Source organism: Notamacropus eugenii, chromosome 5 (genome assembly GCF_028372415.1).
Source record: "Notamacropus eugenii isolate mMacEug1 chromosome 5, mMacEug1.pri_v2, whole genome shotgun sequence".
Taxonomy (NCBI): domain Eukaryota; kingdom Metazoa; phylum Chordata; class Mammalia; order Diprotodontia; family Macropodidae; genus Notamacropus; species Notamacropus eugenii.
In genome coordinates this window covers 78,884,984-78,911,642 of record NC_092876.1, presented here as the reverse complement: position 1 = coordinate 78,911,642, position 26,659 = coordinate 78,884,984, and the positions used below count along the sequence as shown (strand labels likewise).

The window sequence follows — 26,659 nt, the reverse complement described above, 5'->3', positions numbered from 1 at the left end:
AAGAAAGAGTAGAGAGGACTGTGGGGGGAAAGGGAGGGCGGAGCTCCTACGGAAGGGAGAGGAGGGGGAGAGCAAGAGGGGTGTGGCCACGCTTGTTGCCATGGCGCCGCGTGGGCTTGGTTGGGAGGGGAAACGGAGAGCACCCTATCTTGGTAGGTCGGGGCTTCCCTAGGCGCCTGAGTGACGTCATCGAACCCGCGCCCTTGGTCGCAGGGCCTAAACGCTATTCCGGGGCGGGGCGGGGGCCGTGAAGGGAGCGGGAGGGGGGCGGTGCCGCTGAGGAGCACGTCACGTGTCTCGGTTGCCTACGCGCCGCTGGGCCGTGGGAAGATGGCGGACGGGAAGGGAGACGCCGCTGCCTCTGGAGCCCCGGCCGGGGCCGGGTCGGGAGCCGGAGCCCGCAGCCGCCGCCCGGCATCCCCCGCGCTGGGGCCCCCGGGCCTCTGGTCGCGCCTGTGGCAGCTGGAGACGGAGCTTCGCGAGCAGGAAGTGTCGGAGGGCTCGTCGCGCGTCTACTGCCGGAGCTTCTGCCAGGTGAGGGGCTGACGGGCCCGCACCCCTGTGAGGCTGGGCCGCGGGGGCGCGGGCTGGCGGGCGGGCTCGAGGCCGGCGCTGGACCGCCTCTCTGCGTGGGGTGGGCGAGGCCAGGCCGGGGCAGGTCTGCGGGGCCCCAGGCCGTGGCGAGGGGAGGCCTGCCCCAGGAGAGGAGGAGAGGCTGGCCCGGGAGCCCCCAGGGCGGGGGGGGGACCTCGCTTGGTGTCGGCCGCGGGAGGCCGCTGGGGCCCTATTGTTGGTGTCCGATCTCGGCGATTAGGGGAGCCTCCCCACGCGTGTTCCCCGCCCCGCGATGCCGTAGCATCCCACGGGGCGAGGGAGGGACGGTCCTTCCGTCTCCCAACTCTCCTCCGACCCTCACCGCCCACAGTGGGCAGTGCCCCCGCCCGCCCCGGTTTGCCCGAAGCCGACACTTTCTTCTCCCTGTGGGGGATGCTGCCACTCTTGGAGGAGATCGCTGCAGATCTCTGCCCCGCCAGGGCAGCGCCTTCCCGAGCGATTGCGCTCGGTTCGAGGTGTCTGGTGTCTGAAATAAATCTCTACCTTCTTCACTCCTCAGGTGACATCCAGTCTTTAACTCCCTCGCTAAGCGATTTTGGAATGAGATAATTTGTTTGCGTGTAGTTATATTTTCAGTTTAAGATGTTAATTTAGTCCCCTGTTCGCTTGTGGTTTGAAACTGTGTGGGGTGGAGGAATGTAAACCAGTTTAGTAGTCAGCCTGGGTCTGAGTTCGTTAGTGGTTCTGAAAAGGTTTGTATTTAAGTTGACTAAATGGGCTCATTTCTGAATCTTTGTCAAATCTTGACGATCTCTTGACGGTGGTGGATGGATAAACTGCTTTGCACATGGTCAGGAAGCTTTTCTTTTTGTTGTGTCTGAAAGCCTCTTGAAAATTGAAGAGCTATGCAAGTCTAAGTTATTGTTACTATTTAATCCCTGCTGATTTCCTCCCCGTCACTCTAGCACAACTAGGAGCTACCTCTGCTATTCAGCCTGTGCGTGTTCTTGGATCGCAAACGTAATACTACTTTGTTTTTCTCAGACTGCTGAGGATTTAACTGAATAATCTGAATTTTAAAAGTAATTTCCCCCCACATTTACATAAATCATTTTTGGTTAATCTCTTTGTGGTTTTTCTCTATTAGCACAAATGATTTACGGTAGAGAAGGCAGTGTGACCTTTTGGATAGAATGCTGGAATTGTAATCATGAAATCCCGAGTTCAGATCCAGACTCTTGACACTTTATAGTTCTTTGTGGTCATTGGCAGTTCACAGTAACCCCTCCCAGCTTTGGTATCCTTTACTGTAAAATGGGGAAATGTCAGATACTTGAAGTGCCAACCTCACTGAGTTGATTGTGAGTCTAAGAGTTGATTGTGAGGCTGAAATGAGATAATGTGTATGTAAAGTCCTTTACATTTAAAATGTTTTAAAAGTGTCACTTATTCTTATGTTGACTTAATTAGAATTTCTTCACAGTTCCATTTTGCTGAATTCAAATCCTGTCCCCCAAGGCAGAGATCTACTCACCTCCTTAAAAATTGTTATTGAGTGATGTGGCCTCTTCATGACCCCATTTGGGGTTTTCTTGGCAAAAGATACTGTAGTGGTTTACCATTTCCTTCTCCAGCTCATTTTACAGATGAGGAACTGAGGCAAACAGGGTGAAGCGACTTGCCCAGGGTCACACTGCTAAGAAGTGGCTGAGGTCAGATTTGAACTCAGGAAGATGAGATTTACCGAGTTCAGGTGGGATCTCTACACCGCACACCACCTACATGTCCCTTAAAAATATCTTCAAATGATTGGGCTTCTGGATAATTTATCTAAGGAGGGCATGTAGCATATTCTCATGCATTTAAGAGTTTTTCAGATATCTTTTGTTTTTACATCACCTTCATTTTCCAAAGTATACTCTCCTACCTTCTCAACCAGAAAGCCATCCATATTGACAAAGAATAAAGGGGAGAAAAAAGCAGTTCAGCATAACTAACCATTACATCAGTCCAGACTACATAACACCTATTGACCTCCTACCTTGGCAAAGAAGTGTCTGAAATGCATTCTCATATCTCTTTGGGGCCAAGCTTGGTAGTTAAAATTACAGTTTCCATTTTTCTTTCCATCTACGTTGTTGAAGTACTAGTTATTTTCCTTTCTGAATATTTCACTTTGTATCTTCTTATGTTTTCTCATGCTTCCACTGTATTTTTAATAGTTACTGTCATGTACTTTTAAATATTGGTCTTTAATTATTCTCTATTTATATGATATGCACTTATTTAGAATAAGTGCACGTTAGGCAATAAGCTTCCAGAGGATTGGGACAGTGGATTTACTTCTTTTGCTTCTCAGTACCTAGATGCTTGGTGAATATATTCTTATCCTTGAATTTAGATATGTAAGGATATAACTCAGTTTTTTTTTTCACTTTATTCAGGGGTCCCCTTTCATGAATTATATTGGATTATATTTAGAGTGACAACTAACATATTTATGATAACGCCTCATTCAGTTTTTACTACCCCAGAATTATATAAATCATGCAACAAGACAGGTTTTTATGTCTTAGACATTTCTTATTAGAGATCCAAGTAAGATGAGCCATTTTTTTTTCAGAAGCAAAGTATTTTTTTGCTTTCAGGTACAGAAGAAAACAAAATGAAATAGGCTATGAAAAAAAAACAGGAAGAGCTTTATTGTCAGTTTTGTGGTGCTGGAGGTCTTTTGGATTCTAGATTGTCTGCATGCAGAAACATAAGGGTCATATGAGAGTGCCCTCCCTGCCTTGCAAATGTATTACAAACTATTTCGTAGATTCAGGATTTGTTGGGAAGTCCTTTTCAAGCTGTGTATCATCAAACATCTTTAGATGTTTGATCTAGTAATGCCATCTTTGGTCCCGACAAGCACATCTCTTATTAGATAGAAACAGAGGCCTTCTGTACCCCAGATTCTGATGCTTGATTTCTCTCCCATTGCTCAGATTGCTTTCTCTTTTGCAGCTTGTGAAAAGAACAAGTTCCTTTGGAACCACTGTAATCCATTGAGAAACAAATGAGCTCGTAGAAGGGTATTGAAGCTCTTCATGGGCAAAGCTTCAGTTTTCAAGGAGTCCATGGAGGTGAAAGCCTCAGGAACAGCAAAAATCAGCTGAGAATCTCATTTAGACGAAATTCCATGTGGCAAACAAAGAGTTGTAATTAGTGAGTTTGGAGGTGCTGCATCTTTTTTGGCTGTTGAGAGTTGCCTATATTGTGATTTGTCCAGGGTCACAGATTAATCAGTTGGAATTTGTTAAACCCTAACTACCGTATATGCTGAGCACAAAAAGAACCTGGTTCCTGAGCTCTGGAGCTCACATTCTAATTGAGGGGATAACAAGCAAACAAACACCACCATAAATGGCAGGTAATCCCAAAGAGATGGCCCTTGGGTGGAAACACTAGGGAAAGCCCTCTTTAGAAAGTGGGCTCCATGCTGCTGCTGTTTCTTGGTGAAAACTAAGAGGTAGAGGTAAGGAAGGAGAGCAGCATTCCAGGTGTGGGGGATAAGCTGGATTGTGTCAGGGTCTCTATCCACTACTTGCATCTCATCATACATTATCTTATTGGATATGTTATCTCATCTAATGTTTACAGCAAGCCAGTATGATACTTTTTATGTTAAAGGGAGAAAATAATACTTGCTCTGAAGCAACACAAGTTAGGGGACTGCCCTAAGGTGACATAAGCAGAAAGTGACAGAGTTGTGACTCAAAATCTGAATTTTTGTGACTCCAAATTCAGAGAATCATGTTACCATATCTAGAAACATAGTAACCTATTCTTTTTTTTTTTACTATAGTAGGAATAGTTTTTACATTCTGTTTTCAAAGTTTCTGTGCAGACTGATAAAAATTAAGATATTACCTATATGTCTTAAAAGTTCAGCAACTTATTGCCATATTTGTTAAAATGAAAAAATTAAGAATAAATTTAATTAATAAATAGTTATTGCTTGAGTAAACTGTTCTTTAATGTACTAAATATAAATTAATGAGCAAATTATGTCTAATATACTTTTGAATCCTGGCCAAGGAAAGCAACTTTAATTTAGCTATTAGTGTTATTAAATGCACCCTGGACATTCAGAGATGAATAAATGCTACATTTCTAGACCTTGAGGAATTTATACTGAGAGTTGAAAACATCATCATCATTATTATTATTATCACAAATGATGCCTGATGTTTCTGTAAGACTTCAGGCTTGATCTACACCAACAAACCTGTGAAGTAAACACTGCTGACATTATCCCTGTTTTGTTGATGAGGAAACTGAGACTCAGAGAAGTTAGGTGACTTGCCCAGAGATCCCTAGCGTCAGAGATGGGATTCAAACCCAGGCCTCTTTTGTTATGAAGCCTAGTCTTTTTTCATCTGTGCATGTTTAAGAGCAAATACTTTGAATTGGGTAAATTAGGGAAGCCTTCACATTGAGGCAAAGCAACTAATACTTGAAGGGGTTGAAATTTGAAGAAAAGGAAGGCTTTTCTTACTCTTGAGTTGAAAATGAAGTTTGAGGTGAGAGGAGTCATCTGCAGAAGTTGAGAGGAATGTATGAAGAAGTTAGGCAACAACTTGCATTAGTTTGGCAGGAATGTATAATGTGAAAGGGAAAAGTGTAATAAAATATGACAAGAAAAGTAAAGAGGAACCAGACTTTAAAGAACCTTGAATGTTAGGCTGAAGAGTTGACTTGAAAGACAGTTTTCTGGTTTTTATTTAGTACCTTTTGTTTTTTATATCACATTCATTTTCAAATGCATCCTTTCTACCCAGTGAACTATCTTTTGTAACAGAGATTTAAAATGAGAAAAGAAGGGGATAGCTCATCCAACCAACACCATGATAACTCAGTATTCGATATCCATAGCTTCAGCAACTGAGGAAAAGATGCCTTTTTCAACTTCTCTAGGGTCAAGCTTGGTCATTCTAATTACTCAGCATACTGTTTCATTTTTTGTTTCTCTCCATTATTGGATTTACCATTTTTCTATTTCTGCTTAATTCATTCTACTTCAGTTCACATATATATCCCCATGCTTTTCTGAATTCTAAATTTGTCTTTTTACAGAGTAATGTTTTGTTCTGTACTCCAAATTAATTGTTCCCCAGTCACCTGTCACTTACTCTGTCTTTCCTTCACAAAGAGTGGTGTTAATGTGTTTCTAGCAATGAAATCTTTGGGTCAAAAGTTTTTAACATATTTAGAAATTGCTTTCCATAATGGCTGGTGGGACAAATCCACAGTTCCACCAATAGTATATTAATGCGCTTGTCTTTTTGCAGTCCTCTCCCCCCAACATTATCTTATTTTCATCTTTTGTCTTTTTTCAAATTTGCGTTTTACTGAGGTAAAATCTCAGAAGTTTTAGTTTACATTTGTTAATAATTCAAGCAATATTTCATTATCATGATTGTTAGTATGCTGTTTTTTTGAGAACTCTTTGTTCATACTAAGTAGTAAAGTACTTTAAAATTTTTTGCTTATGTTTATTTCAGTTTTTTCTAAAATAAGACTTTTCCTTTAAAAAAAAAACACCACTTTTTTTCCCTCATCTATCTTTAAAATGTCTAGCAGATATTTGTATTGGCATCTATATTAAGGGAAGTTGTTTTAAAGTTGATGTTGATAGAGAAAGTAGGACTGTGGAGTTAAAATTCTTGCAAGATGCTGTCAAAATTGTTTGAGGAGTTAGTTCTGACTTGCAAAATCATACTGCATATACAGTTGTTCCATTAGCTTTCCTCCATCCTTTACAGGCTATTGGTGGCAGTGATTCTTTCAGACTTTATGCATTGGGTACATTTAGACATATTAAAACTTTTGGAAGTTGTTGTTATTCTCAGTAAGGAAAGGAGAAAAGTGGGTTTTGAAAGCAAAGGATTGGGTTCCTAAGTTTCTTGTTGTTTTGCACGTGGTAGGTGCTTAATAAATATTTGTCAAATTGTTGATGGCATAAAGTGAAGGAAAAAGATAGCTGTATTAAATGTGGAGATTGGGCCACTCACCTAACACGTGCTGCTTTTTCCTTAATATTTATCGGTAGTTGAAGATGGGTAGTTGCTTTCAAAGCACTCTAACTTGTGCTCTTTTTATGATTCATACATGAGTGAATTTTCATTTAGCATTACAACCCTAAAGCCTGACTGAGTTTGATGTAATAGCTGTGCTTTTCTCCTTATGTGCCTCATCTGAATTTTAATTATGGTTTTTAGCCTTCCTAAAAGTTTGTTATTTTTCTGGAGCTAAGAGTTTGAAACTTGGTGGCCTAGGTTTAGTTCTCAGTTTACTCGTTTACCTTTATTTCTACAGGGCAACCTTAGGGATGTCTTGCTTTGCTCCCTGCCACCTCTTGTTTCCTGTTGTGCTCACTTGTCACCCCGAGGCTTTTTTCAGCATTATTCTACTGTAGGAGCTTACTGTATAATGTTGATATTAGATTTCATAGCTTTCATACTTATGAGGCAATTGCTTGAATGTCAAATTAATTGGTACAATAAAACCTCATTAATTTGGACAGCTCTAATAAGGAGTTAGTGGCACTTGGGACATAGTTTGGAACCTTGTTGTGTAAAGGGAGCCTGTTATGAATGTTAACTTTTCATTAACTTAATCCAGCTTATTTGCCAATTATTAAAATATGACTATTGCCTGAAACCCACAAGATGTGTTTTTCAGTAATTTGGTTGTCTTCTTTTCCTCCCACAATTAATGAATTTTCAATGGTATAAAATTTCTGAAAAGTACATTTTTCTACAATATTATCGTATAATCTTTAAATCCGGGCAGGCTTGAGGCCCTCAGGAAATGGTGTGCTATTTCAAAAGATAAGCAACTTCATTGATTGTGGTTGCCACCTGAACTGAAAGTGAACAGAATATGTGTCACACAATTTAGTGATTGGTTATGACTGTAAGAAATTTGTGAAATGTATGGTATTTTATAACTGTGGGCCACACAGCTAAATCATTTGGAGTAATTATATAAGTACTTCTTTTGAGTTATATCCTTTTCCTAGATTAAAATTTTTGTAACTCCTTCCAAAACACTAAGTGCGTTCCTCACTTCTGGGACACTGAGCATCAGTTTTCTCATCAGCAAAATAGGGATCTAGATATGATCCTTAAGATTCTTTAAGGGCCTAAAATCATAGGGACTTACGCGTCTACTAGAAATTGATTGTTACTGGATTTTCTACGAAATAGAACTGCAACATTTGTTCACACTAGTGATGTTTTAAATTTTGCCTCCCTTCTTTCTCTGTTTTAACTTGGTGTTTTCCCATACTGCAAAAATCTTGATTTCATTTTTTTAGAGATTTAAAAAAAAAAGAGGGAAAGAGAATGATCAGGAAGCAGAAAATAGACTTTTTGGAGGCCAAAATCTACATCACTTAGTCGCTTCAACTTAGTGAACATTTATCATCTACCATACATAAGGCACTGTGCTGTATTCAGGGGGAAATAAAGCAAACCAGCTACTAGGTTTTAAAGAGGGGAAAAAGCTAGTAATGGGAAGAATGGGAAAAGTGCCTTCTAAGAGGTAGCTCCTGAGGCTTAGGCTTGTGGGAAAGCTAAGGATTCTAAGAGATAACAATAGCTAGCATTTATATAGTGCTTTGAGGTTTACAAAGCATTTTACAAATGTTTTTTCATTTGATCCTCCCAACAACCCTGTGAGGTATGTGCTGTTATTATCCCCATTTTACAGATCAGGAAGCCAAGAGAGGTTGAGTAACTTGGCCAGCATCACACAACTAGTGTGAGTGTGTGAGACCAGGTTCAAACATAAGTCTTAATGACTCCAAATCCAGCAGTCTTCACTGTGATGCCAGACAGCTGTGGGGGGTGAAAAGACAGGGAGTATATTACAGGTATAGGGGCACGATGGAAAGCCTGTACAGAGAAAAGAGGCCATGCTGAGTTTGAGGGACTAACAAAAGGTAGGCCATTTTGACTGGAAAGTAAGAGAATGTGAAGTAAACTGGAAAGGTGATCTGGATCCAGATTTTGATTTTTTAAAATGCAAACCTCCCAGGAGTTTTTATTTTATCCTAGAGGGCCATCAGCTGATCATTCTTGAGCTTGGCAGTATCTTGGTTAGATTTGTGGTTTAGGAAGATTATTTTGGCATCTATGTGGAAGATGGATTGTAGAGAAGATACTAAAAGCATAAAGGTCGATTAGGAGGCTGCTTTCCTAGTTTGGGTAAGAGGTAGAAAAGGGTCTGAACTAGATTGATGGCATTGTTTATAGAGGAAAGAATTCAGTGCCTTTCCCCCATTATTTCCTATTTGTCCTGTATAAAGCTTGTTGTATATATTTGTTTACATGCTTTCTAGCCTTTCAGATTGTGAGCTTTTTGAGGGCAGAGACTGTCTTTTGCTTCTTTTTGTGTCCCCACAGAAAAGCAAGCACCCTGACACATCCAGGATGGCCTGCTATTACAGGTTCTTTGATCTGCTTTTCTAAAAGGAAAGGCACCTTTTGAGGGATCAACAGTCACTTTAATCAGACCACATATATCATTTCACCTAGTTCAAGGGAAAATGTCAGTACCCTGAACTTGAGAGAAAATACAGAGAAACAAAGATCAGCCAACAGACAGGGCTTCCAGTTGTCTGACAGATCAACAGACAGATAACTGTCGGACCATACATACATGGTTACCAGAGAGAGAAGCGCCAACATCTGGGTTTTCAAAGTGTGGGGGGGAGGCTGCTTAGTGGCTACCCAGAGTTCTGGTCTGGCCAAACCAACACTTCTACTGAGTAAGCCCCAAAACAAAACTTCACCTCAGAGTATATATATACACTTTTCAGAGCCAGAGAGCATCACATCCCTTGAGAACCAGTGCCTCGTTAACAAAAGGTGTGGACCTTCCTACAAATCTCCCATAATCAAACTCCCCTTAATGGGCAGGCCCTTTAATTGGTGGGGAAAATCTTTAATCTCATTAGCATTACACCCCAATGCTTAGCACAGTGCCTGGCATTAGTAGGTGCTAATTAAATGCTTATTAATTGATTGTGAGAAATATTAAGAAAGTAGAATCCACAAGATTAAGCCAATGATTGGAATTATTATTATCTTTCTGCAATGTTCCCTAGGTCTCTGTATCTAGCCCTAGTATTCCTGAACTCTTATTTGCTATCTATTGGATATTTCCATCTGGGTGTCCCATAGGCATTTTAAGCTCAGGATGTGCAAAATGTGTCCACACTTCACCCCTACCCCTTAACACTCCCTTCTTTTTAACTTCTCTTTTTCTGTTTAAAATCCTTTCTTTATTAGCAAACATTTTCTCTCTCTCTCACCCTTCTTCCATTAGAAACCAAACCAAATCATTGTAACACATATTCTTAGTCAAGCCCCCCCCAAAAAAAATCCCCACGTGCACATATTTAAAGGTCCTTTGTTGATCAGATTTAATGCTTTACTGTCACTCCCCTATCTGCTCCCTGTAAAGTATATACCTAAAAAAAGCCTGAGGTAATTCACAAGTGGTACAGCGGATGGAATGATGGACCTGAATTCACTTTCAGCTTCAGACATCTACTGGCTGTTGAGTGTGAAGAAGCCACTTCACTCTCTCTGCCTTCGTTTCCTTAATTGTAAAACAGGGAGAATAGGACCTATGTCCCAAGGTTATTGTGAGCATCCAATGTGATATCTGTAAAATGCATGGCACTAGGGTCTGTCTAACCCACAGTAGTCACTGACTGCCTTGGTGTACTTTATTCACTAGCCACCCAGTAGACCCATCTTCTAACATCTCAGTTTCTAAATAGGTAGCTCTTCAGGCTGGGTGGACACTTCATTCTTAGCATCTCACTCAGCCCAGGGTCACGTCTCTTATGGGAAGTCCTTTCATGAATACTCTCCCACCTCCATTTGCTAGTGTCTTTCCTCTTCCTAGTTACTTTGTACATGTCACATTTACTTCTCTGGGCACATGTTGTTTACAGTAATAACCATTATTATTACAGTAGCATCAGATACTGTGTCAAAAGCTTTAGAAATATGATCTCATTTGATTCTCACAACACCCTAGGAAGTAGTGCTGTTGTCTCCATTTTACAGATTAGGAATATCATCCCTACTAGAAGGTAAACTCCTTGAGGGGGACGTTTTTTGTTTTTGTATCCACAGTACCTGGCATATTTGTAGGCATTTATTAAATGCTTTTGAATAAAAAGACATTGGGATAATTCTGATGTGAATGGGGTGAAATTAATCATTCACAGTTATAAAAATTTGCAACATGTTTTACATGTATTGTCTCACTTCATCCTCATAGTAGTCCTGTGAGGTAGTGGCTTTTATCTTGATTTTACAGGAACGTGAAGCAATGGAGGCTGAGAGGTTGTAACTTGTTCAAGGGTCTCACAAGTAGCAGGCATATACTATTTGACTGGATTTGAGTAAGTCAGGAAGTGTTTATTAAGTTCTTACTATGTTCCAGGTACTGCTATTTGGGTTGAGGCTATAAAAAAAGGCAAAAACACCTGCCTTCAAAGACCACATATTCTTAGGGGAGAGACAACATACAAAAAAATTGTACATTTATAAACTGTAAGTGAAGGAAATCTTAGAGGGAAGGCATTGGCAATGGGGAGATTGTGGAAGAGGCCTTTTGCAGAAGGTGGAATTTGAGTTACATTTTAGAGGAAGCCAGGGAGGGAGAGGTGAGGATAGAGTGTTCCAGGACCTGAGAGAGTCAGTGAAAAGGCATTGAGTTAGGAGATGGGAGTTTTTTACATGGAAAACAGTAAAGTGTAAAAAGATTGGAAATGTAGAAAGGGGGAAAGTAAAGGACTTTACATGCTAATCAGGATTTGATCCTGGAAGCCTAGAGGAGTCAAGGATGACAACAAGCCTAGGTGACTGAGAAAGGAAGTAGTGTCCTCCAGAGTAATAGGGAAGTTCATGAGTTCACTTTTTAGACATGAGAAGTTTGAGAGGTCTATAGAACTCCCAATTCAAGATGTCTAAAAGGCAATCAGTGATGGAGGTTAGGACTAGCTATAGATCTGGAGATCATCTGTATAGAGATGTTAATTGAACCTTTGGGAGCTGATTTGAATACTTGGACTGTTGTAATAATAGTCTGCTGGTTATGTCTCCCTGTCTGATAGCTCCCACTCCAGTCTAGCTTATTCCCAGCTCTTAAATTGATATTCTTAAAACATAGTTCTTAACGTTTCACACTTAACATACCCCTACTTGACTCCAGTGGCTCAGGGTTACTTCCAGGATCAAATATAAAATCCTCTGGCTTTCAGAGTCCTTCATGCCTTGGAGTCTTTGCAGCTTTCTTACCTCTTACTCCCCTCCATATACTCTTATGATCCAGTGATACTGGCTGCCACACTGTGTCCATCTGCCATCTTTCATTTTCAGTGACGTAGGAATACTCCTTCCTCACCTCTGGTCTCCTTTAGCTACCCATTCTGTAAGCTTTTCTCAGTCCACCTTAATCTTAGTGTGTTCTCTCTGAGGCTTTCCCCAATTTATCTTCTCCTTATCCTTGTTTTTATATAGTTTGCATGTTGTTTTCCACCATTAGGCTGTGAGCTCCTTAAAGGCTGGGACTATATTTTGCCTTTCTTTGTATTTCCAGTGCTTAGCAGGGTGCCTGGCACATGGTAAGCCCTTAATAAATGCTTGTTGATTGACTGGATCTTCTTGATTCCCTAATCCTGCATTTTGTCCACTATTTTCATTTTGGACATGTTGAATTTGAAATGTCTTCGGAATGTTCAGAAGGAAGATTTTTCTTTAGACAGTAGTTTGTAGGAATTGGAGCTAAACAGGGAGATTATGCTGGATATATGAATGTGGGAGTCATGTGCCTAGAGATGGTAATTGAACTCATGGGAACTCATGAAATTACCAAGAGGGAGAGTGTTGAGAAGAGGCCCCAGAACAGAACATTGGAGGGATACGCACAGTTAGAGAGTGGGGACTAATAGATGATGATTTAGCAAAAGATACTGAGAAGGAGCTGTTGAGAGGAAAACCAAGACACGGTGTTTCTAAAGCTGAAGGAGCAAAGAATATGCAAGATGGCTAGTAGTATCAACAACTAGAGAGGCTCAAGAAGGATAAAGACTAAAAAGAAGACTTGAGATTTAGCAATTTTTAGATCATTGGTAATTTGGGAAAAAGAATGGTAGGATGGTAGTAGAGATTGTGAGGAAGGTAAGGAAGTGGAGGTAAAGAATGTGGAAGGCTGGGAACTTGGCTGTGAATAGCAGGGACAAATTTTTTTGTTCTTAAATGATGGAGGCTGGGGACACATTAATGGTCAACAAAGAGAGACAGTAAGTAGATACAGAGAAATCAGACATCAGAGAGAAGTTTGATATCCAAGGAGGAGGGTGGGACAAGCAAACTCCTGAAGGAAACAGAAAGCATAGAAGTAGCAGGGTTGACCTTGGCAAGGGCCACTTGCCTAAGGTCACAGAGTGAGGTAATGACAGGGCCAGAACCTCTGCCTTCTGATTCCCAGTTTTTTCCTTTTAACAATTGATAATAACAATGATTGTTATATCAAATGAGATAGTATATGTAAAGGGCTTTGCCCGTCTAAAAGCACAACATAAATTGGAGCTATTATTATTATTGTTAATAATAGTAAACCTCAATTGTGTTTAATGTGCTGTGTTAAGGGAGAGTTTAGAGTCCCTGACTGCATTTTATAGCAAATAAATTACTTGAGAACAAAAACAATCCACAGAATTTACAAAGTATCTTCTCATTTTAGTCTTAAAGTAACTTTCTGTGGTAGAAGCAATCAATATTCTCAGTTAACAGATGAGCAAATGGAAGTTGAGTGACTTGCTTATGGTCCTGTAATATTCTCTTAAGTGTCAGAGATGAGAGTTGAACCATAGGTCTTCCTGACTAGAACTCTATCATGCTAGCCACTATTTCAGAGAGGTGTCAAATTCACCATCAGGGAATTGTTGAACAAAGTAAATAAAAATATAATAGAACACAGATGATGTGAATTTGTGGCTTTCTAAGTCAATAGACATTTCTATTTGAGTTTGACACAACTGCTTTTATACTAGATATCTCCACTGAGCTCAGGCAGACTTAATGAAACATTCCTGCTGTGCTTTGAGGTTTACTTAGGATTACCTTGTGAGGGAGGTAATACAAGTCTGTTCATCCTCTTTTAGAGCTTAGTACAATGAGGTTTAAAGAAGTGAGGGGGCTAGGCAATAGTCTCAAAGCCAGCCAAAGGGCATTAGAACCTGCCCCTTTAGAATTGCTCTCCAGGGTAAAATACTTTACTATGTTGTGTTTTTATTACCAGAAACATCAAGAAATTTTCTGCTTGAAGAATAATTCCCATTCAGAAAGATCCCATCTGAGACTGGAAAAAAAAAGTTCCAACAGAGTGATCTTGCTGACAGACTTGTTCTGTGTTGAAATGAGAAGGAGAAGATCATAGATTTAGACTTAGATGAATTTAGGATCCTCTCATCCAACCCCTTGCTTTTATCCATAAGGATCCTGAGGCCCAGAGACGGAAGGTAATTTGTCCAAAATTAGGCAGGAAATAGCATTTATTTTTAATGTAGTATCTGAGAGTTTGTATTCATTCACTGAAGAAATAATTGAGTGTGAACTTCTCAAAACTAGGACTGGAAGGGATTATAAAAATGAAAAATAGCTCACAAAAGTGCTTTGAGGTATACAAAAGTCATACACATTATCTTACTTTTTTCCTCACAACAAACCAGTTAGGTAGTTGCTATGATTCCCTCCATTTTATAGATGAGGAAACTGAGACTTAGATTAAGTAACCTGCCCAGAAGTTATACGGAGATGGTAATTATCTGAGAAGGGGTTCAGCCTAGGTTGACTTGATTACTCGGCCAGCCTTCCGTCAGCTGCCTCTTCTACCTTAGAATCTTGTGAAGGAGAGAAGAAAAGCATAGAAAACAATATTCTTGTTAAGAAAGAAGTATAAAAGCATGTACGTTTAAATGAGTGAGAAATAGCCGTTTGGGGGTTCAGGGAGCACTTCATGGAGGAGACAATATCTGAGTTGACCCTTGAAGGATACAGTGATGATAATGTAGGATTTGGTGAGCTATAGAAGAGAAGGTGAGCATTCTGGGTAGATCACTCAAAGTAGAAGAATTAGAATGAGTAGTTTAATTTCACTGCAACTGTCAAGTATAGTAGTTGTACATAATGGATGGAAAAATTGGTTGCAGCAAAATTTAAATGCTAGACTGAAGAGTTGTATGAACACATAAATAGTCCAGGTTGGGGAGGTAAATGAAAACCCTAGACTGTGTTTAGGTTGGTAATGGGAATAAAAGAATTTCTCTTTTTGGAAGTAGAATTGAGCAAGTTTAGTGAACTGATTGCTTCATTTTCTTCATCTTTCCTCTTCTCCCTTCTTTCCCCAAGAAATTCTTCCCTTCCCCATCCTGAAGCACTGAAGTTTCAAATTTAAATCACTGGGAAAATGGTGGTACCATCACCCAGAAAAAGTGAAATCAGCAGAGGATCTGATTTTGGGGGAGAACACTGATTTATTTTAATTTCTGTTTATTTGGTTCATTTATTAGTTCTTTTATGATGTTTTGGGTTATATTTAGTTGATAATGAAATTTGCTTTAGTCAGCTATATGGTATGTTAGAACTTGATTTTGAGCACAGCCATATTTTGAAGCCTTTAAAAAAATTAGCTATGTTTTCATAGAATTTATTTTGAAATGGCTTTCAGAAATCTTACCTTCTTTCCCTATTCTCCCACCCTTGGGATAGGAAGCTTCTTTTCTATTTTTCCTGACAGCTTCTGCTTAAATAAACCTCACCATCAATGAAGTAACTACTTAAAACATTCTTTTAAAGATCTACTTGTTTACCAAATTTAGATAATGAATAACACTAGTTATGGTTCACGTTTATCTGATGAGAAATACATTATTTTATTGAATTTCTACAATGCAAGTATTGCTGTTGTCCCTATTTATAGATGAGAAAAATGAGGCTCAGGAAGGTATTTCTCCAGCATCTCATACCTGGATTGTATACTTTAGTCTTTTGATTTCATATCCAGTATTTTTTTTGGTATTTATTTAGTATTTAATTTTTTCCCCAGTTACATGTAAAAACAATTACTAACATTTGTTTTCAAAATTTGGAGTTCCAATTTCTCCCTTCCACATTCCCCCTGCCCCCACCCCATCATTGAGAAGTCAAGTAATTCCATATAGGTTATATATGTGTAGTCATACAAAACATATCCATAATATGGATGTTGTGAAAGAAAACAGACAGAAAACCCTCAAAACTGAAGAAAGTGGGGGGAGGTCAGAACAAAAGTTGCTTTAGTCTATATCCAGACTAAAGGATGACATTTTTCATCCTAAATCCTTCAGAGTGGTCATGGATTGTTGTATTGCTGAGAATAACTAAGTCATTCACAGTTCATCATCCTACAATATTGCTGTTACTTTGTACCCAGTACATTTCACTTTGCATCAACCCATGTAAGTCTTTTTTGGTTTTTTTGAGATCATTTTGTTCCATCATTTCTTATAGTACAATAGTATATTCCATTGTAATTACATGCCACAACTTACTCAGCCATTCCCCAGTTGATGTACATCCCTTCAATTTCTACTTCTTTACCTCTCTGGGCAGTTAGGTGGTGCAGTGGATAGAGCACCAGTGCAGGAGTCAGGAGGACCTGAGTTCAGATCTCACCTCAGACACTTGACACTTACTAGCTGTGTGACCTTGGGCAAGTCACTTAACCCCAATTGCCTTATCCTGGGTCATCTCCAGTCATCCTGATGAATATCTGGTCACTGGATTCAGATGGCTCTGGAGGAGAAGTGAGGCTGGTGACCTGCACAGCCCTCCCTCCCTCAAAACAAAGTCAAATACAAGTCATGTCATCATTTCTCTAATGGCATGGTCGTCTTCTGCAGCGAAAGATGAACATACTTCTTTACCCCTAGAAAAGAGCTGCTATAAATACTTTTGTATATATAGGTCTTTTTCCTTTTTATCTCTTTTGGGGTACAGACCTAATAGTGGTATTGTTATGTCAAAAGGTATGCATGGTTTTATAACCCTTTGGGCATAGTTCCAAATTGCTCTATAGAATGGTTTAATCAATTCACAACTCTGACAAGGGTACATTCAGATCCCCTCCAATATTTGCCATTTACCTTTTTTGTCCTATTATCTAATCCAATAAGTATGAGGTGGTACCTCAGAATTGTTTTAACTTGGCATTTCTCCAATCAGTAGTGAGTTAGACTATTTTTTCATATAGATATAGATAGCTTTATTACTTCATCTAAAAACTGATATCTTTTGATCATTTATCAATTGGGGAATGACTCTTATTTTTATAAATTTGTTACAGTTCTCTATATGTTAGAGAAATGAGGCCTGTATCAGAGAAACTTGATTCCAAAAATTTTTTTCACAGTTACTATTGCCAACTGTATTTCCCTCCATCCTATTCCACCTACCCCCATTTATCCTGTTCTCTCTCTCTCTTTTCACTCTGTCCTTCCTCAAAAGTGTTTTCCCTCTGATTACACCTTCCCCTTATCTACCTTTCCTTGTATCATACCTCCCCCCACTCCCTTCTATTTTCCTGTCAGGTAAGAGATTTTTATACCCCTTTGCCTGTGTATCTTATTTCCCAGTTAGATGAAAATATTCATTTTTTAAAATTTTGAGTTCCAAATTTTTTCCTTTCCTCCTTCTCCACCCACCCTCATTGAGAAGGCAAGTGATTCAATATAGGTTATACATGTGTAGCCATGCAAAATACTTCCATAGTAGTCATGTTGTGAAAGATTAATTGTATTTCCCTCCATCCTATGCTGTCCCCCCCATTTATGCTATTCTCTCCTTTTACCTTGTCCCTCCTCAAAAGTGTTTGCTTCTGATTACCCCCTCCCCCAATCTGTCCTTCCTTTTATTACCTTCCCCCTCTCATCTCTTCCCCACCCCTTTCCTCTAGGGTAAGATATGATTTTCATACCCATTTGAGTGTGTATGTTACTCCCTCCTTAAGCTAGTTCTGATGAGAGTAAGATTCACTCATTCTTTCTCACTTTCCTTCTCATCCCCCTGTAAAAACCTTTCCTTGTCTCTTTTTTATGCGAGATAATTTACCCCATTCTGCCTCTCCTTTTCTCCTTCTCCGAGTACATTGCTCTCTCTCTCACCCCTTAATTTTATTTTTTATTCAATTCACCTTGTGCCCTCTGTCTTTAAATATTCCTTCCAACTGCCCTAATAATGAGAAAGCTGTCATGAGTTACAAATATCATCTTTCCCTGTAGGAATGTAAACAATTCAACTTTAATAAGTCCCTTATGATTTCTCTTTCCTGTTTTCCTTTTTATATTTCTCTTGAGTCTTGTATTTGAAAGTCAATTTGAAAGTTTTTCTATTTAGCTCTGGTCTTTTCTCAAGAATGCATTAGATTCCTCTACCTCATTGAATGTAATTTTTTTCCCCTCATGGATCACACTCATTTTTGCTGGGTAGGTGATTCTTGGTTTTAATCCTAGCCCCTTTGACCTCTGGAATATCATATTCCAAGCCATCTGATCCCTTAATGTAGAAGCTTCTAAATCTTGTGTTATTCTGATGATGGTTCCACAGTATTTGAATTGTTTCTTTCTGGATGCTTGCAATATTTTCTCCTTGAACTGGGAACTCTGGAATTTGACTATAATATTCCTGGGACTTTGCACATTTTGAGACCTCTTTCAGGAGGTGATTGGTGGATTCTTTTAATTTCTATTTTCCCCTCTGACTCTAGAATATCAGGGCAGTTTTCCTTTTTTAATTTATTGAAAGATAATATTTAGGCTCTTCTTTTGATCATGGCCAATAATTGTAAAATTATCTCTCCTGGATCCATTTTACAGGTCAGTTGTCTTTCCAGTGAGATATTTCATGTTGTCTTCTATTTTTAAATTTTTTTGCTTTTATTTTATAATTTCTTAGTTTCTCACAGAGTCATTAGCTTCCATTTGCTCCATTCTAATTTTTAAGGAATTATTTTCTTCAGTGAGCTTTTGAACCTCCTTTTCCATTTGGCCCATTCTGCTTTTTAAGGCATTTTCCTCCTCATTGGCTTTTTGGACCTCTTTTGACATTTGGTTTTGTCTGTGTTTTAAAGTGTTATTTCAGTAATTTTTTGGGTCACCTTTGTCAGTCTGTTGTCTCATTTTTCATTATTTTCTTCATTCTCATTTCTCCTCTCATTTTTCCTCTATTTCTCTTACTTGATTTTCAGAATCCTTTTGGAGCTCCTCCATGGCCCATGACCAATTCATATTTTTCTTGGAGGCTTTGGTTGTGGGAGCTTTGACTTCATTGTCTTCTGAGTGTATGTTTTGATCTTCCTTGTCACCATATTCAGTAGTTAGAGTTTTTTCCATCGTCTGTTCATTTCCCCAACCTGTTAGTTGACTTTTAACTGTTTGTTAAAGTAGAGCTCTGCTTTCAGGGTGTAGGGTGCATTGTCCCAAGCTTCAGGGGTTTTGTGCAGCTGTTTTCAGAGATTCTAAGGAGAAGTGTTTACTCTTCTCCTGGCCTCTGCTCCGGACTTTGAGTGACCACAAGCACTCCTTTCTGTCCTGGAACTATGAGAAGGGTTCCCTCTCTACTGCTGCCACAAGCTCTGCTATGCTAGTACTCCTCCTTCCTCCAAGAACTGCAACTCAGATTCAAGTATGGGCAAAACAACAGAGTCCTGCCCCGGTGCCAGCAAAGGGACCCCTATAATCTCCTTCTGACCAGTTATTCAATCCCCTTATTGTCTGTGGGCCGAGAGTTCCAAATTGTTCTCCAGAGTGGTTGGAAAAGTTCATAACCTCACCAATAGTGAGTGCATTGGTGTCCTGCTTTTTCCACATTTCCAGCATTTGTCATTTTCCCTTTCTGTCATGTTTGCCAATCTGATATATGTGAGATGGTATTTTAGAGTTTTGATTTTTTTATTTCTCTCAACAGTAGTGATTTTAGAGCATTTTTTCATGTGACTGGGTAACTGAATTCTTCTGAAAACTGCCTCATTCATAACTTTTGACCATTTATCAATTAGGAAATGACTGCTATTTTTCTACATTTGGCCCAGTTTTCTTTATACTTAAAAAATGAAACCTTTTATCAAAGAAACTTGCTATAATGTTTTCCTTGTTTCCTGCTTTCCTTCTAATCTTGGTTACATGGTTTTGTTTGTCCAAAACCTTTTTAATTTAATATAATCAAAGTTATCCATTTTGCATTTCATAATATTCTGTCTCATATTTGGTCATAAACTCTTCCTTTATCCATAAATCTGATAGGTAAACTATTGCTAGGTCTCCTAATTTGCGTGTGATATCACCCTTTTCAACCTTATCTTGGTATAAAGTGTAAGATACTGATCTATGCCTACTTTCTGCCATACTGTTTTCCAGTTTTCCCAGTGACTCCCCCCAAAGAACCTTCCCTTGTAAAGGAAAAAAAAAAAAGTATTGTTAAGTAAAACAAATGAACACGTTTGAACAGTACATCTTTCATTTACTATTTGCTTTACTATCAAGTATCAAGGTCATTATATTCATAACTGATCACTGCATTGATTAAAGCCCCCACTCCTATGCTTTGTAATTTCTAGCTGTACTGAAGTTCAGACATGTACTGAATTTTAATACCTTTGGGTCAGTCCCTCTTTTTTTATCATTATTTTATTTGTTTTCAGTTTTCTGCTATCACTTCCATATATGTTAAATTTTTTTCCTCTCCCTCCCCAAGACAGCATGCAATCTTATATACGTTCTACACGTACATTCTTATTAAATACATTTTCACTTTAGTCATGTTGCATAGAAGAATTAAAATGAATGGGAGAAACCATAAAACAAAATGAAACATAACACAAGAGAAAATGGCCTGCATCATTCTGTGATCCAGTTTCATAGTTCTTTCTCTGGATGTGGAAGGCATTTTACCTCAAGTCCATTGGAAATTCTTTATGTCCTTGCATTGCTGTGATGAACTTAGTCTACCACAAAAATTCATTGTACACTGTAGTTGTTGCTGTGTACAAAGTTCTCCTGGTTTTGCTCCTTTCACTCAGCATAAGTTCATATAAGTCCTTCCAAGCCTCTATGAAGTTTTCCTGTTCATCATTTCTTATAGCACAGTAGTATTTCATTACATTTGTATACCACAGCTTGTTCAGCCATTCTCCAATTAGTGGGCATCCCCTTGATTTCCAGTTCTTGGCCACCACCAAGAGAGCTGATATAAATATTTTTGTACGTGTGGGATCCTTTCCCATTTTTATAATGTCTTGGGGATACAGTTCTAGAAGCAATATTGCTGGGTACATTTTTGTAGCTCTTTGGGCATAGTTCCAAATTGCTCTCCAGAGTGGTTGAATCAGCTCACAGCTCCACCAACAATGAATTAGTGTTCCAACTCTCCCACATCTTCTCCAACATTTATTATTTTCCTGTTTTGTCATATTAACTAATCTGATAGGTGTGATGTAGTACCTCAGAGATGTTTTGATTTGCATCTCTGTAATCAATAGGGATTTAGAGCATTTTTTCATATGACTATGGATAGCTTTAATTTCTTCCTCTGAAAACTACCTGTGTTCTTATCCTTTGACCATTTATCAATTGGAGAATGACTTGTAGTCTTATAAATTTGACTCAGTTCTCTGTATATTTTATTTCCCAGCAGTTTTTGTCAAATAATGAGTTCTTATCCTACAATCTGGAGTCTTTGAGTTTATCACATGGTAGATTACAATAGTCATCTACTACTATGTCTTGTGTACCTGACCTGTTCCACTCACCTACCACTCTGTTTCTTAGCCAGTACCAGATAGTTTTGATGATTTGCTGCTTTGGACAGCCTTTATATTTTTTAATTGATTCCCTTAATTGACCTTATCCTTTTGTTCCTACAGCTGAATTTTGTTACAGTTTTTTCTACTTCTGTAAAGTAATTCTTTGACAGTTTGCTGTGGCACTGAATAAGTTAATTTAGGTAGTTTTGTTATGTTTATTACGTTGGTTTGCTTACCTGAGAGCAATTAGTATTTTTCCATTTATTTAGATCTGTCTTTATTTGTGTGAAGTGTTTTATGATTGTTTTCACATAGTTCTTATGTGTGTTCTGGCAAGTAGATGCCCAAGTATTTTACACTCTCTATAGTTATTTTAAATGAAATTTCTCTTTCTATGTCTTTTGTACTTGGGTTTTGTTGGTAATATATAGATATGCTGATTTTTGTGAATTTGTTTTATGCCCTTCAACTTTGCTAAAGTAGTTTATAGTTTTAACTAGTTTTTTAGTTGATTCTCTAGGTAAATCATCATATCATCTGTAAGAAGTGATAATTTTGTTTACCTTGTTGCTCATGCTTATGCCTTTAATTTCTTGTCTTATTGCTACAACTAGCATTCCTAGTACCATATTGAATAATAATGTGATTAGTAGACATCAACCCTGATCTTATCAGAAAGATTCTAATTTATCCCCATTACAGAGAATGGTTGTTCTTGGTTTTAGATAGATCATATTTATCATTTTAAGAAAGGCTCCATTCCTATGCTTTATACAGTAGTTAATAAGAATGGGTGTTGTATTTCATCACAGACTTTTTCTGCATCTATTTTATATAATCATATTGTTTTTGTTGTCTTAGTTATTGATATAGCTAATCATACATATGTGAAAGAACTATTCAGTCCTTTCAGTCTTGCCTGACTCTTCATGCCCCTGTTTGTGGTTTTCTTGGCAGAGATACTGGAGTGGTTTTTCATTTCATTTTACAGATGAGGAAACAGGGTCAAATGACTTACCTAGGTTCATAGAGCTAATAAGTGTCTGAGGACAGATTTGAACTACAGGAGAGATGAGTCTTATCCCAGACTTGGGACTCTAGCCTCTGGGCCATGTGCTTGCCCTGATTATATGTATACTTTAAAAATATTTTTAATATTATATTTAATATTAATATTTTAGTATTGAAACAACAGTGTGATCTTTGTGATACATTGATGTAATCTGTTTGCTAATACTTAAATTTTTTGCATCAATATTAATTAGAGAGAAGTTGTTCTTTAGCTTTTCTCTCTGTTTTTGCTCTCCCTGGATTAGGTATCAGAATCTTCTTTGCATCATAGAAAGAATTTGGTAGGACTTCTTCTTTACCTGTTTTTCCCCCCCATACCGTTTATATAATATTAGAATTTATTGTTCTTTAAACATTTGGTAGAATTTATTTGCAAATCTCTCTCCGATCCTAGGTTTCTTTTTTTCCTTAGGGAGCTTGTTTATGGCTTGCTTACTTTCTTTTTCTAAGATAAGGTTATTTAAGTATTTTATTTCTTCCTCTGTTAATCTGGGCTTTTTTTTTTCAAATATTTATTTCATTTAGATATTGGCATGTAATTGGGCAAAATAGATTGTAATAACTGCTTTAGTTTCATCCTAATTGGTTATGCATTCACTCTTTTAATTTTTGATTTTGGCAATTTTGTTTTGTTTTTTTTTAATCAAATTAACTATAGCATGGTGCCAAGATTGTGGTGTGAGGAACGAATTCTTTGAAGTCCTACCAAATTCCCTTCCAAACAAGCCTTGAAGAAACACTGCGTCAGAACCAATTTAGGAGTAGGGAAGTGGATGTGCGATGAAATACGAAATTTTCAGTCATTTCTAATTAAAAGATGAATTGAATAAAAAAATTTATCTTTAAATACAAGATTCGAGAGAAACATAAAAGGGTTAAAAAAAGTAGAGGAAACCTAAGGAATCCATTAAGGTTAAACTGCTTATATGCCTATATGGCAAGATGATATTTGTAACTCTTAAGAATTTTTATCACTGTAAGAACAATTAGAAGGAGTATATGCATAGAAGATGTGGGTATGAGATGACTGTGTTGGATGACAGTCAAAAAACAAACAAAATTAAGAGATGAGAAAGGAGGTTATATTGGGAGAATTGGGAATGGGGAGATAAAATGGGGCACATTATCTCATAAAAGAGCTGAGAAAAAGCAATTACAGTGAAAAGGAAATTTTGGGTAGTGCTTAAACCTTATCCTCATCAGAACTGGTTCAAAAAAGGAAAAACATACACACTCAGTTGGATAAAGTAATCTATCTTATTGGGAAGTAAAAAAGAATGGGGGATCGGGGAATGGGACTGATTGGAAAGCAGATTGGAGGTGATCAGAAGTAGAATACTTGTAAGAAGGTACAGAGTGAAAGGTGAGAGAGAGAAGAATAAATAACAGAAAAATAGAATGAAGGAGACACAGTTATTGTAACTGTAAATGTGAATGGACTGAATTCACCAGTAAAATGGAAGTGGATAGCAGAATGGATTGAAAACCAGAATTCTGCAGTGTGCTCTTTACAAGAAATACATTTGAAACACAGAGACAAGTTAAGGGGGTTGGAGCAGAATCTGTTGTGATTCAGCTGAAGTAAAAAAAAGGTGGAGAGGGCAATCAATAATCATGATCTTAGACAAAGAAAAAGCAAAGATAGAACTAATTAAAAGAGATGAGGAAAGAAACTGTATCTTGCTATAAAACATAAACTAAACATATCTACCAAACAGTATAACATCTAGATTTCTGTAGAATTTTTAAAATGAGTTACAAGAGGAAATAGATAATAAAACTAAGCTGGTGGGGCCCTCACTTTTTCCCTTTCAGAGCTAGATAAGATAAATCTAGCCAAAAACAGCTAACAAGAAAGAAGTTAAGGAGATGAATACAGTTTTAGAAAAGTTAGATATGCTAGATCTCTGAAAGAAATTGAATGGGATTAGAAAGTAATATGCCTTTTTATCCAGTGGTAATGGTGGCATCTATACAAAAATTGACTTTGTATTAGGACAGAAAAACCTCATAACAAAATGCAGAAAAGCAGAAATATTGAATGCATTCTTTTCAGATCATGATGCAGTAAAAATTATATGTAACAAAGGGCCATGGAAAGATAGATTAAAAATTAATTGGAAACTAAATAATCTAATCCTGAAGAACGAATGGGTCATAGAACAAATCCTAGAAACTATCAGCAGTTTCATTAAAGAGAATGACAGCAATGAGACAACATACCAAAATTTATGGGATAGAGTCAAAGCAGAGCTTTGGCGAAAATTTTATATCTTAAAATGCTTACATAAATAAAATAGAGAAAGAGCAGGTCAATGAATTGTGTATACAACTAAAACTAGAAAAAGAACAAATTTAAAATCCCCAATTAAGCACCAAATTGGAAATCCTGAAAATCAAAGGAAAAGTAAATAAAATTGAAAACAGAGAAGCCACTGAGCTAGGAAATAAATCTTGGAGCTGGTTTTGTGGACAAAGAACCCAATAAAATTGATTAAGTATTGGTTAATTTGATAGCAGTTATTAGGAACTGTTTTGACCAGTTACGCCAATAAATCTGACAATCTAGATGAAATGGATTTATGTTTACAAAAATATAAATTGCTCTTATTAACAGAAGAGGAAGTAGAATACTTAACCCCATCTTAGAAAAAGAAATTGAACATCATTGAACTCCCTAGGAAAAAATCCCCAGGGAAAAATGGATTCATATGCAAATTCTAACAAACTTTAAAGAATCGTTAATCTCAATACCGTATAAACTATTTGGAAAAATTAGGCGGAGACCTACTAAATTCCTTTTATGACACAGATATGGTGTGCGTACCTAAAGTAGGAAGAGGGAAAACAGAAAAAGGAAGACCAAATTCCCTAATGAATATTGATATAAAAATTTTAATTAAAATACTAGCAAAGAGATTACAACAATATGTCGCATAAATCGTACACTATGACCAGTTGGATTTATACCAGGAATACAGGATTGGTTCAGTATTAAGAACACTAACAGCATAATTGACCATATCACTAAGAAATCCAGCATAGACCATGTGATTATCTCAAAAGATGCATAAAAATCCTTTGACAAAATTACAACTTAATCCTATTAAAAACACTATAGAGCATAGGAATAAATGGAGCTTTCCTTAAAGTTGTAATTAATATTTATCCCAAACCATCAGAAAGCATTATCTACAATGAGGATAACCTAGAAGCCTTCCCAGTAATATCAGGGGTAAAGCAAAGATGCCCATTATCACCACTGTTTATTCAGTATTGCACTAGAAATGTTAACTATAACAATGAAAAGAAAAAGAAATTGAAGGAATTAGAATAGGCAATAAGGAAACAAAATGATTACTCTTTGTAGATATGATAGTATATTTAGTGAATCAAGTAAAAAAAAAACTAGTTGAAATAATTAATGATGTTAGCAAGTTACAGGATACAAAACAAATCCACATAAATCGTCAGTATTTCTACATACTACCTACAAATTCCAGTAGGAAGAGACAGAGAAATTCCATTTAAAATAACTGGGCAGTATAAAATACTTAGTTGTCTGCTTGCCAAGACAAATTCAGGAACTGTATGATAAACATATTTACAAAACACTTTTCATACAAATGAAGCCAGCTCTAAACAAGGAGACTAAACAGTTGAAGAAACATTAATTGCTCATGGGTAGGCCAAGCTATATAATAAAAATGACAATAGAGCTAGAAAAAATAACAAAATTTACCTGGAAGGACAAAGATCAAGAATATCCATAAATGGGGAAAAAAATGTAAAGGAAGGTGGCCTAGTTGTACCAGATCTCAAACTGTGTTGTAAAGCAGTAGTTTATCAAAACCGTTTGGTACTGGCTAAGAAACAGAGTGATAGGTCAATTTACCTAATTTGGTGCGCAGTACCTTATAGTAAATGATCTTAGTAATCTAATGTTTGATAAACCTAGAGATCCAAGCTTTTTGTATAAAAATTCTACTATTTGACAAAAGCTGCCACTAAAACTGGAAAACATTATGGCAGAAACTAAGTCTTGACATCTCACATTGTATAGCAAGAGATGGTGAAAATGGGTACATGATTTACTCAAAAAGAGTAATGTCATAAATTA

At 37.7% G+C, this 26,659-nt stretch overlaps 1 protein-coding gene across 7 annotated transcripts in view; it reads left to right on the top strand.

The window, feature by feature from the left end:
- The first annotated feature begins 235 nt into the window (after positions 1 to 235).
- RLF (RLF zinc finger) overlaps positions 236 to 26,659 on the top strand; it is a 114,248-nt gene continuing 87,824 nt past the window's right edge. For 5 of the 7 annotated variants that reach the window (XM_072609924.1, XM_072609927.1, XM_072609923.1 and 2 more), the window contains exon 1: positions 264 to 534. In XM_072609924.1, coding sequence (XP_072466025.1) covers positions 331 to 534 — 204 coding nt within the window. In that variant the 5' untranslated portion in view covers positions 264 to 330. Of the gene's footprint in view, positions 535 to 26,659 lie in introns of all 7 variants that reach the window. The other 2 variants (XM_072609922.1, XM_072609926.1) reach the window with 2 other exon arrangements.